Source organism: Parasteatoda tepidariorum, chromosome 6, assembly GCF_982258835.1.
Source record: "Parasteatoda tepidariorum strain Cologne lab strain chromosome 6, Ptep-v5.0, whole genome shotgun sequence".
Lineage (NCBI taxonomy): Eukaryota > Metazoa > Arthropoda > Arachnida > Araneae > Theridiidae > Parasteatoda > Parasteatoda tepidariorum.
In genome coordinates, this window is record NC_141760.1 from 115,364,971 (window position 1) to 115,379,909 (window position 14,939).

The window sequence follows — 14,939 nt, forward strand, 5'->3', positions numbered from 1 at the left end:
ATTTCTTTGGAAAAAAAATAACATGCATGTGGAGATAGCCACGTCGACCAGATCAACCTTCATCTATGAAAAGGTACCCCCAACATAGAATTGAGTCAACGTTCCTTATATACTAGTGAATTGGACTGTTTGTCTACGATAGGTACTCTGAAAGACATTCGTCTGGAGCTGTGGCGGTGACTATGGTAACGAGGTATGATTATTTCAAGAAGGGATACGGGGTCCCTCTTTAGGACTAGTTTAGGCAAAGGAGACCTCTTCATCGAAGCCACCCTAAAATGCCCTCTTCTTGTTTCCATAGCACCAGACTGCCGCAGACTTAGTGGCGGTCAGAGTACCCATCTTAGACATACAGTACTCCCCTACCAGAATTATATCTGTGATAGAATTCGTTGAACAGATATCACTAGTTGATTCATTGCTGTTTTTTGTGAGAAGCCGGGAGAGTTGTATTATGATCACCGTACTTTTGCTGATCGTGAGAGCTGTATTAAGCACACGGTCGTAGTTTCTCCTGCGTTGCCATTAGCAGTCGAGTGCATGCAGGCTGACGTTGTGTGTAATCTAGACTGAGCAGCAACAGCGTGAGGAAGTCGATAGTACCATATTCACAAGTAGCAGTGTGGTTCATCCATCGAAGTAGGCGTGTTCAGATCGAAGTGGGAGTTTCTGTCAAGATAGGCATGTTCGCATCACGTCCGAAGGTCACCCATGTGGGAATGGTAGCTATCGACACTGTCAACCTTCTTCTATGAAAAGAATCGAGTCATAGAATCGAGTCAACATGTCTTATATACTAGTGAATTGGCAATGTATTTTTGTAGTGGTAGACACACTACAATGCATAAGATGCAATTATTAAAAATTGGTTGAAATATTAAATTTAAATTATCTGTCTGTGGGATCTGTAATTTAAAATGAAAAAAAAAATTCGTTTTTCCTTTAAAGTATTTTCCAAGTATTTCTAAGAAAGATTTAAAGAACACGCCTATTGAATTAGGTATACAATTTTGTGCTCTTCTTAATACATTAGTTTGTGAAACACAAAATTTTCGCGATTGTAGAAGATAAGGTATTGAACTTACTCCTGCAGATGATTCTCTGACGATTCCCAACCGAGATCTTTGTACAATTCATCCGTCAGATCTCTGATATAATTCTGTAATAGAAGTTTCTTTATAAATGTTTCATCTATCTACACATGCTTTTTGTAAAATCTGCTGTGTGGGGAATGTTTTAATCTTTGAATGTTCTCAGGCGATGTGTTAAAATGTGGTAGCTTTAATAATTTAATGAGGCCAAATGAACAGTCGTCACCGGCAACAGGAAGTGTATCCAAATATAACAAATAGCGATTTAAAAATTGCCTTACAACCACCACTTTTTATGAAGAAAATGCATATCATGCTCATTTTAATATAATCATTATTATTAAAAATTACATATTTTAATCATTTTGATTATAAAGATTTTATATCATTCCGAAAATTACTTTATTTTACGTTACACCTTAAAATATTTCTTCATTTTAGAAATAAACAATATTTTGAAAAACGCTTTAAAAGTTATGCCGGCGGTTTTTACAATTGCTCAAAATTTTCAATTTTTGAAAAAGAAGCCGCATGTTTTGCGAAGCGGCCAATGTTGAAAAGGCTATAACTGCTTAGTAGCGTATATTTACCCAGAAGGAGACATGAAATGAAGTACTGAAAAATGTCAATAAGTATTTAATCCTGCCTAATTTCACTTAAATGATATTATGTTGGGTACCTTTGAGAGAAAGATCTGGAGAAGTATTTTTGGAGGAATTAAAAGAAACATAATGACGTGTGACTTAGAAAAACAAATTTAGAGCTATATCACTCATATAATGAACCTGACATTATTAACTTTATTAAACGACAAAGAATTAAATGGGCAAGCCACGTTAACTGAATGGTTGAAGACCGTATCACTAAGGATGAAAACCAGCACTGTACTGGACTACATAATCCAGCCTATAAACTAGTTTGTGGCTGTATGGCGGGGATCGAACTCTTGGACATCGGCCCAGTGTCCTACCAACCAGGCTAACCCGGCCCCTAAGTTCCTGCCATTTAAAAAAAAATATGAATGCTATACCTTTAGAAGAATGTTAGTGTCAGTAAATTTCAGAAGGTGGCAGAGTTTGACGATTGCCGTGTACGCTGTATACCACGGAACCAAGTGTCTCTCCTTTTTCAGATAGTTGGTGAGGGAGAGAAAAACTTCAAATCCCACGTATCCAGCTTCAGCAAGGAGAAATGAATCGAAGAGTAGGTTGGATCTGTCAGACGGGGTGAGAACCTGCAAAAAGATTTGAAAGAAATTTTCTTACTATGGTCTTCTTGAATGAAGAAACAGAAGTTTGAATTATTTATCATCGTAACTTCATTTTTAATGCTGACCAGTCTGCGTAATGGTCAAGGAGTTGACCCCACGTCAGAAAGGTTCTGGGTTCAAATCCCAGACAACATTTTTCATCCTCTTTACTTACCTGTCCTTACTGTGGGAGCAAACGTTGGCCCACCCAATTGTTTGCCAGTGAAAAAGTGGCCAACAAATCTGACCTATTAGTATCTGAAAAACGAGTCGGCATTGAAAAAACACTGTTTGAAAAAAAATCTGCTGAAGTGTTGTTAGGTATTATCAATGGATTTATATAACCTTTTTTAAGCTAAGATTTGGTTTCACTAATTGAAATAGCAGTCAGCTGAAGCTAAAATTAATTAATTTTTTTCTATGGAATATCATGATACATGTAATAACACTGATGCTACATTAATACAATACAAAACAAATAACCAATCAACAATTGTAATACACACTCTTGATCGTGCGTAACACTCCTTGGAGTCGGAAGGTATGAAAAAGCGGTTACAAAATAAACACACAAAAAAAGGGTATGGTCCCTTTTTACAGATATTGCTGCGTGATGTCATATTTGAAATAAGGCAGTTCCTGTGGCAATTTCATAACTTTCTACTCCAATGAGTGTTACGCAAGATTATCAGTGTATATTACAAATGTTGAATGGTTATTTGTTATGTATTGTATCAATGCATGTACAGATCAAATTTCATTAAAATCGGTTCAATTGTTCTGGAGATAATTGTCTGCTCTCTTAATATCTTACACCAGTGTAATAAATATGAAGAAAGATGATTTTGGTCAAAACTCAAATATTTTCCCTACCGTTGGATATATATATTATTTCAAGTGAAGCTGCACCAGGATTATAGATGGATGTTTTACAAAAACACGGTTATCAAACATTTAATATAATATAATATAATAAAAATGCTCCAGAAACGTTTTAGTGTAGCATACAGAGACACATCAGATGCAGTTTACCTCGTGATTAGAATGCATTAATTCTATCAGTTTCTGCCAGTCAGTTCTCGAATAGTTGACCACATAGAAGCCAGTCTGGTTGATATTAAATTTAACCCATTCAGTGCTGTTGAGGGTAAATTTAACTGTAAAAAAACGAAGATTATTTGTAGTTAGAACATCACTGTTCATTGATAAGCAAAACAATAGCTTTCGTAATTTCATTTTATAACCGTCGTTGAACAGCCAACCCAATTTTTGGGTTTACGATTTCTAATGTTCAACTCCTTAGCCTTGTAATTTTGAACCCAATCCAGAAGGGCAAGGTAACTCCTGGATCAAGTATTAGGAGACATTTTGCCTCTGTGGAGGACTTTTTTGATGGAACTAACCTGCAATTGCGTTACAGGGGGAGGAATATCACGAGAACCTCCCAAGGTTAGCCTGACTACAAAGGGACTTTAACCCGTGATCCGTCTACCACCGAGATTATTTCAGGTCAGCACAGTGGTCGGTGCAAGCCGGATGCGGATTTATATCGACCAGCCGTTGGTGGGATTCGAACCCGGTTCACCTCTTTGGAAGGCGAACGTTGAGCCATCACGGCTCTCGTAATTTCATTGTAAAAATTAGATCCGCTTTTGTTGCATTCAAAAACCTAGTACCTATTTTAATATATTATGTAGTACAGTGGGGATAAAAAGATATCACCCTGAATAACTTTAGTTCTAATGATCAGATTTTCTAATCTTAATTGTATCTGGGTGCGATTTCAAATATGTGAATTAATTAGTGCTAACTATTAATTTAATTACGAAATCAGGCACACTATCTCTGACATAGTTTTACAAATCTTATTTTTACATATTTCGATTTCTGACCATCAAAATACAGGTAGACAAAATTTTGGAAAGATAGGATAATAAATTGGGGGGGGGGATGTAATAAGTTATATATGTTTGGCGATAGTCCCAAAAAACAGCCTAGCAAAGTCAACGCCACAAATGAATATTTTAAGATAACCCACGGACTAATTCAAGGTCGGAATTCTTAATTTTATTCCGTTGCTAAGTAACCAACTTCAGACAATAAAAAAAATGAAATAATGTTCTGTGATTGCTCGGAGAGGTTTGTTTATTGATAGTTAATGGAAAATATTGAGTTTCTAAGCTATAGATATTTTTTGAGCTAATTTCTGACCTGAAACAAAGATTTTTTTCTTTTTAATCTCTTTGAATCGATTTATAAATTATTTACGGTTTTCTAAGATTTTAGAATTTGAAAACATGAACTTTTTATTTGACATTATTTGGGTTTTTTATGTTGTTTTCACTTATACATATACAATACGTTTTCACTTAATTATATTTCATTTATACAAGGATTTCATACGAAAATCAAACTTACATGACTTATTTCAACTACATACAATTTAGAGATAATTATTTTTACAGCTTTGACCGAGTATTCTAGGCAATAAACTTTAAAGAAACAAAAAAAAAGTGCCAGAAAAAAAAAATATATATAATGAATTATTCAAGCCATAGTATAATAGTAAAGGGATAGTATAATAGTAAACGGATAGTATAATAGTAAACGGATAGTATAATAGTAAGCGAAGCTTCCATTGCTAATCCTTAACCTTTATACCGCTATCATTAAATTAATGGAAAAAGCTTAGATAAATAATAATAGTAACGTTTTTTTCTCATTTTAGCTTCCTAACAGATTTCAATTCTGGAAATAACGAAATTATTGAGTAGGTTCCTTGGAGCAATATCTTTTTTATCCTTTTATAATGAAATATAGGAAAATTAGTATTCACAGTTTCTGTAAAAAGTAGGTTAACCTTCTCACTGAGTATTTTTTTTATCAGAATAAGTTCGGAAATTGAGTGTTTTTTATTGCATTTTTCAAATCAGACAATGATTCTAAAATTCTCACAGCATCGGAATCTTTTTCAAATTTCATTTTATGATATTAGCTGTTTTACAAAATAAGACATTTTCCTAATAACAAATTATGCTATATAATTATGCTACAAATGAAAAATAATTTTAACAGAAGTAAATTTTTTCAATATCTTTCTTTAAAAGAGAAGCTTTCCTAGAATTAAAGGTGTAATATATAAGTTTAAACGTCAAAATAAAATTGTGTTTCGAATTTGTTCATTTAAAAAACAAAGTCAACAGGTGTGATTTTTTGAGTTGCACTAATATTTATGTACTTTTCACAAACCAAACAAATAATAAACAATAAAGTAAATAAATAAATAGTTTGTTTGTTCAATCTTAGAGAAAAGGATGCATTTATTTACTACGATCAGTCAGACGTTTTGGTCTGAGCAGTTTTAACATAGAAAATGTTCTTAAAATCTTATTAGCTAACTGGCTAGAGTTCTGAGATTCGGAAAAAAGCTCAGCAATTATTTAAAATGAGTCTTAAAGAAAAACTTTAAGTACCAATAAAAATTAAACAAAATAGTTTAGTATATTATCGGAAAATAATCTACGTAACAGAATAAAGAAAGAGCAAAAAATGCACTGAAATAATTATTTGAATAGTTCTGTGAATCACACGTGGACAGGTAATTAAAAATTTAATTTCACAATTAAGATGTTGGGATTACATTTAAGATACTGAGATATTTTAAGACGCTTAAAAATTTTGGCCACGTATTCCACAGCTCTTTATGTTCGCTATCTTTATACTCTTCGTGGTGACTTATGAAACATCAACACTAGTTTAGATAATCTATGTTGAAATCACAAGAAACAATAAAAAAATTCAATCAATAATTTAACTTCAGTTATATAGCATACTTAGTAAATAGTCAGCTGTTTTGCATAGAATAATTAAAAATAATAAATAATCATTAAAAATTGTTTCTTGTATAAAATTATCTTTGGGTAAATGGGTTCTTTGAGTAGATGCAATTTTTTTTTTAATTGCTTTTTTAGTCTTAAAAATAAAAATAAAAACGTTTAAAAATATCACTAAGAATCCAAATATATTAAAAAAAACATACCTAATTAATAGTTAGCACTTAATAATTAGCATATTTGAAGATTTGAAGTTACCCACAGGAACCATTACGATTGACACCTAATACGTGAAAATACGATCACTAAAAACAAAAGTTATTCTGGGTGATATCTTTCGCTCACTGTAACTATATCACAATATCAGCAGTAATACAAGGACACTTTCAACTTTTTGCAAACCTAATCAGACTAACATGTGATTATACAATATTTGCCCTTGATATAAAAAAAATTATGTATGACTATACAATCTAGCCCTATATATGGCATGATAGTCCATGAAATACATACTCCAACTTCATTTTTCAAAGGTATAATCATGAAAAAATGCATAACCGAATATAAATCAGTTGAAAATGAATTACATATACAACTTTATATTAAGGGGAGCAAAACATTGCGACCAACCATTCAATAAGATATAACGCAATCTTTGGCTTTTAAAACCTCAACAGCTTTAAACAAAGCAATCTCAACAGAGCAATCCTTAACAACTGCAATTCACGTTGTTAGGGATATCACAAGTTCTTGGTAGGAGCCGTGGTGGCTCAGGGGATAGAGCGTTCGCCTCCCCGTGATGTGAAGCGGGTTCGAATCCCAGTGATGGTTGATTGATACGAATTCCGTACCCGGCTCGCACCCATCGCAGTGCTGCAGACGCAAAATATCCTTAGTAGTAACCAGATCAAGAGTTAGAGTCCCCTTGCTGTCAGATTAACCGTGAGGAGATTTTCGAGGTTTCCCTCTCCGTGTAACGCAACTGCGGGTAAGTTCCATCAAAAGATCTAACCAAATTTCTCCCAATACTCTCCCTTGTCTTCACGATTGGGTTCAAAATGACGAGGCTGCTAAGTTTAACATTAGTAGCCGTAAACCCATACAATTGGGTCGGTAGTTCAACGACGGTTATAAAATAAATTACTTCGTCATATTTTGAGATTGTTAAACTGGGCAGCAGTAAGAAAAATAACACTTACTTTTTTGATGGTCGTGTATCCATATGATCCCTTTCTCTCCATTCGCTGTGACATAACTCAGGGGAATACTCCAACTGGAACTACAAAGTGCACACATTTTTCAGCATCATGATGAAACAGACACAAATACACTATCCGGCCAAAAGTATCCGGTTGTTGTGGTGGTGGAGGCATTATGGTGTGCGGGTATTTCTCGTGTTTCGGCCTGGGTCTGTTAGTTCCTGTGATCGGAGCTCTGAGATGTGTATGTGGACAATATGCTGCACTCCCAACTCTAATGACAATATTTCGGTCCATTTCTCTACCATTCACACATCGAGGCTTGCACAGACGCGGTTTGACGAAATGGTTCTTCAAAAACTGTTTTCTCAGAGCCCCGATCCCGTAGAAACACACAGCGTTTTAACGAATTAGAGATCAGATTAGGTAGCCATCCTCACTGCAAGCACAGCCGTGATGGAAGTCAATTCCTATCCAACACTGGTGGAAAGTTTTCGCGTGCAGGCTGTCATCGATGCCAAAGGTGGACCCATCAATCATATTAACCCCATAACTTGTGCGCTCGAGTTAATTCGAGCGTTCTAAACAGGCTAAACTGTGCACACTCGAGATAATTCGAGTGACACTGTACTTTATTCTGTTATAATTTTTCACACTCGAATATAATCGAGAATTGAAAATAAAAATGTGAAAGCTACGGAAAAAAAATCATTTTTTTGATATTTATCATTTACATGGGATCGTAAGCTAAAACAAATATTTATTCAAGAATAAAATTATAGCCTTTTTCCATGGAACAAAAGCGCAGTATATCAAAATCGTCTACCAAAAGAAAAGTTGAACCAAGCCAAGACAATGTTCTAAAGCGTATTTTTTTTGGCGGGTTTTTTTTTTCAAAAAATCTGTGAATTAAGGGTTTAATATACACTTCAGGACGCTCTAACTCCAGAGCCACTGGGTGTCCAGGTACTTTTGGTCAAGTAGAGTATCAAAAAAATTTTTCCGTTTTATTAAAATTAATTGTTTACAATAGAGTTAAATTAAAAACAGAGAGGGAGATGTCTTTAAAGCAAATACTTCCGATATTAAAACAGAGATACCACCATTGTGAATTTTATTTTGTTCCACAAAAACTATAAAACTTAAGAGAAAAGCGTGAGGGGTTAAAAACTCTTATCAACTGTTAAACTTGTAGTAAGAAAACTAGAGCCACACTGTAGCCCACAGAAATTTTTTGAATCTGTATGAATTTTTCGAAATTACAAATCACGTAAAAGTTATGGAGCAATTTTAAACTCTTTTTTCAGACAGCTTCTTTGGAATTACTTAGCAGTTGATTGTAAAAATCTCTCTCGTAATACAGACTTGATGTCAAAAAAAAAAAATTAGAAGTAGTCATATTGAAATTTTCATAAATATTCAAGAGAGATAAAATACGTTTCCTATTTAAAGTGTTAAAATGTTTATTCTTGTGTAACTAGTTTGTTCGTATTGTGTTACTCCTAAGCTCAGATATTTTCACAAGCACAGCTGATTAAAAACCAGGTTCATTTTTCTTTTACGATTAACATGTTATAAAAGGTTATTACATACAATTATATTAATTATGTATTTAATTGCAATTATAAAAAAATATTTGTTTTTAAAATGAGTGCTCACATTCTTGACATTGTAAACAGTACATAAATTTTTTTATCTTGGCAGCTTTTATCTCCTTTTCGTCCTTCATAATAAAGACAATAATGTATTGACTTTTTGAAAAACAGGAGTGAATAGTTTATTACCCTTAACTCATCCAGAGATAGGATGGTACAAGCAGGTCCTTGATCTGTATAATTATGAAAAAAAATAATGTGCTTTTCAGAAACATCATAAATCACGATTATTATCGCAATAAATAAGATTTCTAAAAATGGTATAAACCTAGAAATTAAGAACCTAAGTTAAAACAAAAAGTTTACGTATAGCCCATATTATTAGACTCACTATAAGTCTATGTTAAACTATAATCATCAGGTGATACTATATAGCTGTATATTTTTTTTACTCGGATGAAACCGGTTTGCACTTGCTTACGCTCCTGTATCAAATGGTCAACATTGTATTGCAATACGTTAAAAATAAATACAAATAGAAAGTATATAAAAAATCTCCTGAATAAAAACTCATTACATGTTTTCTAAATATAAAAGTATTGCCTATAAACTCGTGCAATTATTAAAACACTACAGTGCGTCTAATAATTTGATCTAATTATTATAATATACTAATATAATGCTTGATATAATAAATATTCTAAATTTATATAATATATCGTCTAATTTTTCCTATCGTAAAATTTATATTATATATCTTGTCTAATTTAACCAATTGATACACTAACTTAAACAAGTACAAACCGGTTTCATTCGCGTAAAAACAATAAAGCTGTATAGAGTATCACCTGATAATTAAGAATTTACATAGAATCTTAAAGTGCGTCTAATAGTTAGGCTAGAGAATGTATACCGAAATGAAAAGCAAATAATTTACCTAAATTAGACAATTTAAATAAAAACGTGAAAAGGCAAACTCACTCGTCTTTAGTGGTGTTGGTATGAAGTTCTTCGTTTTTCAAAAATCTCTTCTGATGGGCTACGAAATATTCACCATCTCTGTCAATAGTGACGCATGGGAAACCCATGTGTTCCGTCCATGTTTTCATCATTTCTAAAATAGTGTGATTAACCTGCAATTGACGAACGGAAATTATCACTAAGAAAGAAAAAACTAATATTTATTAAAATAATACATGAAGGTTAAATTTATACTCGAATAAATTAGTCTATCCAACTTCCATTAGAGAGGTCATAGTGGGTTTTCTTTCCGACTATGAAATGATTAATCTTCTTTTGGCACGAGACTTTCATACAATATTTCATTAAAAAACAAAGAAGAACTAATAATTATTCTGAAAATATTTAATAAATATATTCTCATATAGTTTTTTTTCCTTCTTTTTTTTATTACCGTCCTTGAACAGTCGACCCAGTTTTTGGGTTTACTCCGCAACCTTGTGAATCTGAGCCCAATCCAGAAAACAAGGGAAATCCTGGATCAAGTATTGGGAAAAATTTGCCTTTGCGATCACTTTTTCAGGGAACTAACCCGTACTTGCGTTGCATGGTGAGGAAAACCTCTGAAGTTTAGCCTGACGACATGGGAACTGTAACCCGTCTACCACTGAGGATATTTCAAGTCAGCACTGTGGTCTGTGCAAACCGGATTCGTATCGACCCGTCATCGCTGGAATTCGAACCCGGTTCACCTATCTGGAGGGTGAAACGCTTTATCCAATGAGCCATTGTGGCTCTATTATATTATTTTATATCAGAACTGGGCCTGATTGGTAGGGCGTTGGGTGCATGTCCAAGAGCTCTTGAGTTCGATCCCCACTGACCGAAGACCCTCGTGCAGTAAATGGTTGTTAAATCTTTCGGAGCGCAAATTCCTCCATGTTGCCATAACAAATAATACCCCTGGGGCTACTGAATTGGAGAATGATAGTTCTCAGGTTCAGGTCAAAATTATGATCTGTGGATAAATATGTCCATCCTATAAACGGGTTGAGACGTATGGGAGTGCAGAAGTCGAATTCCTGGCCATAAATAGTTCCACTGGAAAACGAGAAAAAACGCGTCCCCTTTGCCATCATGACCAGCGGCAACAGCAACAATAAAGGAACTGGGATTTAAATCGGAAGTTTAAATTTACAGAATCTAATCTAGTTCAAAATTTGATTTCAGTGTGTGCTGAAAATGAATAAACTGAAATATGATATTATTTGAACAAAAAATTATGAAAATAAATGTCGGTTATTAGACAGTCTTCATTGTTTCAATGTGAAGTACTAATGCAATTTTTCAGATCTTTTTCAGCAATCATTCAATGTATTGTTATTAAAAAATTCATTTTTTTATTTTACTTTTCTATCTTTGCAAATATATTAATCGTATAATTTCATATTAATCGTATATAACTAAAGTAACGAAAATCATAATAGAGTTACTTAAATACAAAAATTTATTGAAAGATTTTGGAAATGGTAACTCATTAAAAATGTCCTACTTTAAAAACCCTGTGGCTATTTCACGGAACTCTAGGAACACCATTTAGGAACCCTTGCCTTAAAGTAACTGACAGTACTAATGGTATGTGCAGATCACGTTGTTAATGACATACGACATACAAAAATTACTTTTCTGGTATAAGCTGTTAACTTTTTATTATTATACTCAATTTCTTTCGGTGATTTATTAAATATGAATCGTTTCTGTTCAGTTATTGAACGGTTAAAATTCGAACGTTTTGCAAACACACACACACACACACACATATATATATATATATATATATATATATATGGGCTGCAATGTAGATCCACCTCCTCGTGGTGCAGCCTGGGTAACTCTAAGTGATCTACAACTTTGGCATAATGTGTCTCCCTCGTCGTGCTTCCTCCCTGCGTGTGCTGCAGTGGAATGCAGGCGGATTCTCTTACGCCAAGCAATCTGAGATAATGCGATGCTTACAAGATTTAGATATTGATGTTTTCACTATAATGGAAGCAAATATTACCCAAGAAAAGCTTCCGTTTTTCACATTTAAAGGGTATTCCCTACACTTGCTTCCCAAATCTAGACAGGTTGCAAGTGGCATTTTAACTGGGGTAAGGGACAGTTTGCTGTCAAAATTCAAAATTATTAATGACATGACCCACAATGTGGATAAAAGTGAGGTTGTATCTGTGGAAGTGTGGAAACACAATGTCCATTTTAAAATTTTTGCTATATACAATCCTCCGGGCAATAAACCAAGTTTCACGTTCTTTAATAACTTAACAAAAACCATCTTCGTCGGAGACTTCAATGCTCATTCTCCGAAATGGGGTTACCAGGATATAAACGACTCTGGCAAGGAAATTGAAGATCTTCTGTGCTCATCTACACTGGACCTGATCTTTGACCCCAAGGACCCTTACACATTTCTCCACTACAATGGAAAAAAATATAATCCAGATCTTCTACTAGCTTCGGCGGATATATCCTCCAATACTAAAAGAAAAGTGCTTGAGGACACTGGTTCGGGACATCGACAAGTCATAGCTGAGGTTTCTTTCCTGGTACCAAATCAGGGTCCAACTACTTCAAAAACATCATGGAACTTTAGAAAAGCCAATTGGATGAAATTCAAAGAACTGACAGATAAAGCACTTGATCCCAAAGCAATTGATTGGGATACAAAAATCGACCACATAAATAAATTCATTTCAGATAAGATTATCCAATGCGCCAGACAATCTATCCCAAGAGGTAAATGCAAAGGCTACAAATGTTTCTGGTCAGAAGAGATCAAGTCTATGAAGGACAAGAGAAACAGACTTCGAAAAATAGCTGATATTACTGAACGTCCTTCGGATGTCCAGGCATGGCGAAAACAAGCAGCATCCTTCAAAAAGGCCGTTCTCAAAGAGAAACGAACAACATTTAACAACTTCATCTCCAAGCTGAATTTCCAAAGAGATGGAAAGAGAGCCTATAAGTTCCTCTCAAGCATCAAGAATGGGACACCTAATTCCACAAAGAAACCATTCGAAGTCAACGGGGAGACTGTTACATCTTACAACAAGATAGCCAACACATTTGTTCAGCATTTCTCTGCTGCACAGCGTAAATCTAGCTTCTGTAGAAACCAAACAAGGCTTATGAATAAAGGTATAAAGGATTTAAGCAACTCAAACTTAAATTCAGAGCCCTTTAATCCCCACCTAATTTTCTCTGCTGGCATTACTTTCGATGAACTCCTCACTGCAATTAGCAGATTAAAGACCAAAAAAATCCCCAGGTGAAGACGCGATATTTGCCGAATTTCTACTTAACTTGGGGACTCAGGCAACGCATACCATTCTAAAATTTTTTAATTTAGTGTGGGATATAGGTAGCGTCCCCTTAATATGGCGCAAATCAATCATCATCCCTATTCACAAAAAGGGCAAAGATAAAGGTAACCTAAAAGGATACAGACCAATCTCATTAACGAGTATGCTAGCCAAAACCATGGAAAAAATAATTGCAAAAAGACTGACATGGTTCACGGAAACATACAACATCATCGCCGAAGAACAGGCAGGATTTAGACAGTACAGATCACCTAACCAACATGTCACCCTCCTTAGCCAATATATAAAGCATGCTCTTGATAAAAAACATGTACTCACTGCTGTTTTCGTGGACCTAAGATCCGCTTACGATTTGGTTTGTAGGGAAAACCTTCTACTGAAACTTGCCAAAATAGGTGTTCAATCAAAAATGTTCGACTGGTTTCGAAGTTTTCTCAGCCAAAGAATCTGTAAGGTTCGCTATGAAAACTGCTTTTCCCGTTGCAAGATACTCAAGCCAGGTCTTCCCCAGGGAGCTGTTACCAGCTGCTTACTGTTCAACATCTACATAAATGACCTTATTGTCGACCTTCAGAAAATTAATGGTATCAAATGCCTTCTCTACGCAGATGACTTAGTCATCTGGACCGAAACTCCCAAAAACAGTGTTGAGAGACAATCAGAACTAGCCCTTAATCAGGCTTTAAAGGAATTAAACAAATGGTGCCACATCAATAACATGGAAGTCAACCTGGAAAAGACATGTTACCAGACCTTCTCCTTGACACATCAGCCTATCAAACTAAAACTATTGTATGAGGACGTTCCCGTTTTATATACAGACTCTTCTTCATACTTAGGTGTTGTATTCGACCGAAAACTGACGTGGACAGAGCACGTGACCAAAGTTTTGGAGAGCGCCACCTCGAGACTTTCCCTAATGAAAAGAATAGCCGGATCAAAATGGGGCTGCTGTAGAAATACCCTCGACATGACATATAAATCATATATACTCCCCCTCATGACTTATTGCTGCGAGCCGCTGGCGGCGACCAGCAAAAAAGTCCTTGACTCGCTGGAAAGATTCCACAATCAGGCCCTTCGACTTATAACAGGGGCCGTTAAAATAACTCCGATTGATGCACTCCTATTATCTACCCACCACATGAACATCAAGACTAGTATAGAAGAGAGGGCAGTTATTTTGTGGGAAAAAATTTTAAGACTACCAGACTGCCTCTCCCTATGGAGTACCCCACTGACAAATATTGGTCGAACTTTGAAGACCCAGAACGGTTTCCTCCAAAGAGTCGTTGAAATAAAAGACCAACTAAATATTACTTGGAAAACAGAAGACCTTATTAGATCGCAGTGCCCTATCGAAAAAGAGAGATACTCACTAAGTTTAAACCTGTGTCAAGATGTTTCCAAGAGAGACACAAATGATCAAGTCTTAAAATCTATTGCCCTGGAGACTTTGCACTTACTGTACCCAGAGAACGAATGGCTACATATATTCACAGACGGTTCAAGATTGGCTGAAGGCACTAATGCAGGAGCCGGAGTTTCCTGCAACCTTTTTTCATTTTACACCCCGATTGGTTCGTCTAGAACAGCCTTCGATGCAGAAGTATCGGCAATAAGCGTAGC

The 14,939-nt window shown here is 35.0% G+C and overlaps 1 protein-coding gene across 1 annotated transcript in view; it reads right to left on the minus strand.

Moving 5' to 3' along the window:
• LOC107439767 (uncharacterized) overlaps positions 1-14,939 on the minus strand; it is a 169,298-nt gene that overhangs the window by 113,596 nt on the left and 40,763 nt on the right. Inside the window, 5 exon segments of the mRNA XM_043051794.3 lie at positions 1,086-1,159; positions 2,122-2,325; positions 3,373-3,497; positions 7,373-7,452; positions 9,949-10,100. Coding sequence (XP_042907728.2) covers positions 1,086-1,159; positions 2,122-2,325; positions 3,373-3,497; positions 7,373-7,452; positions 9,949-10,100 — 635 coding nt within the window.